This window comes from Trifolium pratense, linkage group LG3, assembly GCF_020283565.1.
Source record: "Trifolium pratense cultivar HEN17-A07 linkage group LG3, ARS_RC_1.1, whole genome shotgun sequence".
Taxonomy (NCBI): Eukaryota; Viridiplantae; Streptophyta; class Magnoliopsida; order Fabales; family Fabaceae; genus Trifolium; species Trifolium pratense.
The window spans coordinates 18887781-18892968 of NC_060061.1; the positions used below are offsets into that span (position 1 = coordinate 18887781).

At 34.1% G+C, this 5188-nt stretch overlaps 1 protein-coding gene across 2 annotated transcripts; it reads right to left on the reverse strand.

Annotated features, from left to right (window-relative positions):
* Positions 1-544: 544 nt before the first annotated feature.
* On the reverse strand, positions 545-4961 carry LOC123918547 (UDP-glucuronic acid decarboxylase 5-like). 2 transcript variants are annotated; one of them, XM_045970623.1, is made up of 13 exons: positions 4831-4961; positions 4276-4381; positions 3417-3503; positions 3192-3279; positions 2779-2870; positions 2447-2511; positions 2247-2335; positions 1961-2038; positions 1756-1849; positions 1589-1655; positions 1438-1501; positions 1297-1337; positions 545-961 (listed from the first exon to the last, which is right to left on the reverse strand). In XM_045970623.1, the coding sequence occupies exons 2-13, from the start codon at positions 4354-4356 to the stop codon at positions 776-778; spliced, it is 1032 nt and encodes a 343-aa protein (XP_045826579.1). In that variant the 5' UTR covers positions 4357-4381; positions 4831-4961; the 3' UTR covers positions 545-775. The 2 variants fall into 2 exon arrangements, with proteins under 2 accessions (XP_045826579.1, XP_045826580.1); XM_045970624.1 differs by having other exon boundaries at positions 4480-4845.
* Between the last annotated feature and the right edge of the window lie 227 nt (positions 4962-5188).

A 5188-nucleotide genomic window follows, 5' to 3' on the forward strand; every position in this document is an offset into this window, starting at 1 on the left:
TGAATATGTTATAAGTCAAATCTTCGTCCCCGAAGACAAGTGATTGATGAGCTTGGTGTTGAGCAATCTTTGGATGCCAACCAATCTTACTCATTGTGCACAACTTCTCTTTCCCGTCGAATCTAAAGAGATAAGTGAGGGAAGCAGAGATATAAGAGAGATGATATTTTTAGGAAGCAAGAAATTATATAAATTAAGTTGAAACATTGTTGATCCATGGTTAAAATATTGCCTATGCATAACAAAAAAGTAAAATAAATTAAGTTGAAACAAAATCAAGCAGGAAAAAAAAAAGCATAAAAATACAAAGCTTCTTAATGTTCACCATTTGACTTGAAAAAAATGTTCACCATTTGAGCAAAGGTTGATGGATTGCTTAAATATATTGTGGCATAGTGTAAAGGATTTAATAGAACTCAAATTGGATTGTTTAAATCTTGCTCATTAGAAATGCTCTTATAGTGGTTTAAAATTTATAAATTGAAGTGGTTGAATAAAAAAACCATACAAAACAAGTTGTAAAGAGAAGCATGAAGCAGGGACATTTTAGATAAATGTAAATTCAATAATAATTCCACCAGCAAAAATTGGACAGACATGCTGTATTGTTTTGTCAAACAAGAGAGCTAGAGGTCTCTGATACTTTTTGAAGCTAAAATTTCAGGCACCTTAACTTCCTCAGTACCATAATTATGTAAGTAAAAAATTTGAAAACTGAGAGCAATGCATCCCCACTTATTATCTATTGACATGTAATAAAATGAGCTAAAACAAGTTATGCATTCTTCTCGATTCCAAGCCTCAAACGGAAATCTCCTTCCATAAGAGGAAGACCATCACGCAGCTTGACCTTTGGTTCCCAGCCAAGCACTTCAGTTGCTTTAGTAATGTCTGGTTTTCTCTGTCTTGGATCATCAGGAGTGTTCTCCACTATCTTAATCTCCACATCTGGATTAATAAGCTGCAAATCAACCACAACATGACTTTAAAATTGTCTCCCAAGTAGTTTTAGACAGTGAAATCAATCACAGATCATAGGAAATCACGGTTTGTTCGAATTCTGCTATGATACAGTGCTATAACATCACTATAGCAGCTATTAAACAACATTTTGTATTAGATAGCGTATTGCGGAACAATAGAGAAATGTTTAAATTCTTCTGTGGTATAGCGCCGCTATAGCTGCTCTTTGACGTTTCAGATAACACAACTTAATTACTCGTAATTTACAAGAGTGTAAATCAAACTATATGAGAGGTGGATTGCTGTTGTAAGGGATAAAAGATTAGAACTAACCTCCTTCACTGTCTCAGCAAGTTCAAGCATTGTGAATTCACCTGAAAAAGCAAAGAGACTCCAGAATCAAATAAAGGAAAAGGAAGTGAAGATATTATAACAATAAAAAAAGGCAAAGAAAATCAATTGTAGAAATCTAACCTGGGTTTCCAAGATTGATTGGACCGGTGTCCGATCCTCCCATGAGACGGATAAGACCATCAACCTAAGGGGTTTCAGAATACACAAAATCAGCATACAACTATTAATTCAATGGGGAAAAATAAAACAAAGATTGAATGGGTCATATTACCAGGTCAGAGACATAACAGAAACTGCGAGTTTGCGTTCCCGGAGATTGGACCGTCAAGGATTCACCACTAATCACAACAAAAATGGTTGCATCAGAAAAGGTTGTTAAACTGGTAGGCATTAATTTAGAAATGGGGAGAAGCGAGAAGAAAATGTAAGTTTTATTACCGTAGTGCTTGAGCAATGAAGTTGCTTACAACACGTCCATCATCGATATTCATGCGCGGCCCATATGTGTTGAAGATTCTCGCAACGCGAATTTCTATGTCGGAAAAAAATATTAGTTTCTTCAATCACAAAACAAAACTTCTACAGGGTATATACCTTACAGAGAATGAGAGGAAATTAATATGAACAGAAGACCAGGAATTACCTAATCCATGCTGCCTATGATAATCAAACATCAAAGTCTCAGCCACACGTTTCCCCTCATCATAGCAGCTACGAACTCCTGTTATGGACAAAAGTGAGTTCTTAGTTAAGCTACATCTTGTCATGAAAAAATCATAACCAAACAAGCCATTAATATTATTATACACACAATAAATAAGAAAGGTCTTCAAGGTTTATTTAGTACAGATATCTTTAAAAATCATAGCAACATATACAATTTCATTTAAGAAGCCCAATAGGTTAACGAATGAGATAAAAGCACATACCAATAGGGTTAACATTGCCCCAATAGTTCTCAGTTTGAGGATGCTCAAGAGGATCACCATATACCTCCGAAGTTGATGTAAGCAAAATTCTGTCAATAAAATAAGAACTAAGATTATTCCGCACCAAAAAAACAAAACCAAGACCAGCCGATGGCAGAATCTGAAATTATAAATCTTATTCCCAAACAAAAATTCCTAACCTTGCTCCAACTCGTTTTGCAAGCCCAAGCATGTTCAGAGTGCCAATCACATTTGTCTTTATTGTCTGTAAAATTATTATTACACATTAGATAATCTCTCAAGGAGCAGTATGAAAAGAAATCTTTCAAGCAGTGATACAGCAGATATAATCGTTGATGCAGATTTTAGCATTATGCATGTGGGTTCTATGCACTTTTATATGAATCAGCCAATTTTAGTGACAGTGCAATGATGAATGGACATTAAAAGTAAACTCTTCAATTGTTGATACAACTATATCTACTTGCCAAGTAAACAGTATGATTAAACACAAAATAAGACACGGCCATACCTTCACAGGATTATATTTGTAGAAAATAGGGGATGCAGGGCATGCGAGATGGTAGATCTGATCCACCTCAATCATCAAAGGCTCAGTGACATCTACAAAGGAATCAGAATGAAAAATTCATCAGCATTACCGAGTTGTAAGCTGATTTGAAGGCATGCTGAACATTATATACTAATTACACAATTCATCATTATAAATGTTCTCAGCTTTCATAATGCCAGCTGATCAAAATTGTGAGTGATATAGAAACAGCTTTTGTAGCCTTTTAAGTTAGTAAATCATTTTACCGCCTACATATAAGTGTTCAGAGATGTACTGCCAAATGGAACAAAAAAGTAAATTAACATTCAATGCGATACATGAACACAGAATTTTCATGCACAGAAAGTTGAAAAGAAAAAGATGGACTATACCATGACGGATAAGTTCAAATCTTGGATGACCGATCCATTTTCTGAGGTTGTCCTTCGATCCAGTGAAGTAGTTATCAGCAACAATGACCTGATTAAAGATGTTAACGAAGTTGATCAGATCACACAGTATCGTGTATATTTTATCAAATTTAGGGTGATAATGTTAGGTAAGAATAGTAGAATCAATGGAAAAAACAATACAAGCAAAAAGAAAAACGAGCTGACCTCATTCTTTTCATTTTCCATCAATCTATCAACAAGGTGAGAACCAATGAATCCAGCTCCTCCAGTAACTAGGATTCTCATGTTCGACTGTTGTCAAGAATGAAAGAAATGTAAGTTAAGCATCAAAACAGAAAAATGTTATGCAGACTAAGTGATTCTGAGAATAGACTCATTCATAATCATGTAACAAATTTCAACAAACAGCTATACTATCATATATAATACTTGTATGCTCACTTACACATTTTTATAAACCAAGGATATTCAATTTCAGAGGATAGCTAAGGATCTGGACGTATTACAAAGCAATTACCAATCTCGATCATGGATTTGAGATCGGATAACTCATTACACATTCACTAAATCAATCTTAAAGAATCTCGACCATTGACTTAGATCGGATGGTCGAAATCCGTAACTGTTTTCGGATAGCTAAACGGGAAAAAGTATCAGTTAAACTCATTAGTTTTAAAAAGGGGTCTTAGTAAGCTCTGAATTCAATTTTTTGAAGTTTGCAGTGAATAGTGGCCATGTTCTGTATAAAAGCAAACCACACTAATTTGCAAGTTCTGGAGAACAAACTCATAAACAACGATAAGTTATTCACAGTATTTATTATGATCACCAGATTCAACAAATAAAAAAATCGAAGCTTATGTAGCACCAAAACTTGAGATTAAAGATGTATCTGGTGTCTAACACCGACCAATATAATAATTGCATAAATCACTTCAATTTTCTCAAATTATCATCGGTGTTACTGAGAACAAAGTAATTTAATTAACACAATTTTGTATCAGATGATCTCGAAAACAAATCAGAACAACAATGTGGCCACAGGCAAGAAAATTTAGCTGACCTGAAAGAATTTGGAGAAACGCAGTGGAGATGGCAAGGGAGGTTGCTTAGATGTTGTTTGGTGATCTCCATTAGTTGCCATTGCAAACGCCTCTTAATTTCAATTCCTGCATCAATTTCAATCAGATCAAAATCGAAATCTCTCGAGAACCAGAGGCTTAATACTTAATACACAAAAAGAGAGAGAGAACAGGTAGTAGTGAACCTGATTGAGAGTTTCAAAGTAAAACCCTACCAACACTTGTGATCTAATCAAACCGTGATAAGATCAAATTATATATAGAAGACAGCAAGAGAATTAGATCCAATGACAAATGTTTGACGCTAAATTAATTAATTAATTAATTCAGTAAAAGTTTATAAAATAATAATTAGAATTAAGGAAGGAATAAAAACAAACGTGATTAATTTAATTTGGAAGCTAGGTTTGAAAGTCACGTAAAGTTGAAGGAAGCAATGAAAGCTCCAAGGTAACAATTAATCACACCAAACAGAAGAGAACAAAATCAAATTCACCTAACTAAGGAATCAAATGTACGAGTAAATCAGTAATTACCTAACTGATTGATGTGAATGAGGTTTCAATTGCAATTTTGGATTTGAAGGTTGAACAAATTTTGGGATGAATTTTTAATGAGATTGATGATAGGGATTGAATCCTAATGTAACTGGAATTCAAATTTAATTTGTTACATAAAAGATTAAATTCTCGTGAAAAAAGATAGTAGTAAATATAAAAGATTAAATAAATCTAATTTTTCTGTATTTTTAACCTTTTACCAGGTGAAAGTGGTGAGCTTGTTTGAGACGATACCGAATGTGCTGGTGCTCGTGTACGAGATTACCAATCACGGGGTGACACGTGTCATGGAAATAGTTGCATGTTGAATTTGAGTTGGAGTAAAGTAAAGTAC

Bases quoted from the DNA above. Each gene is read 5' to 3' on its own strand.
- LOC123918547 (XM_045970623.1), bottom strand. From the start codon at position 4,356: ATGGCAACTAATGGAGATCACCAAACAACATCTAAGCAACCTCCCTTG. The intron at 1,850-1,960 runs GTAATTCCTGGT...TTTCCGACATAG, and splicing joins TCATAGGCAGCATGGATTAG to AAATTCGCGTTGCGAGAATC. The intron at 1,502-1,588 runs GTAATATGACCC...GAAACCCCTTAG, and splicing joins TCTGTTATGTCTCTGACCTG to GTTGATGGTCTTATCCGTCT.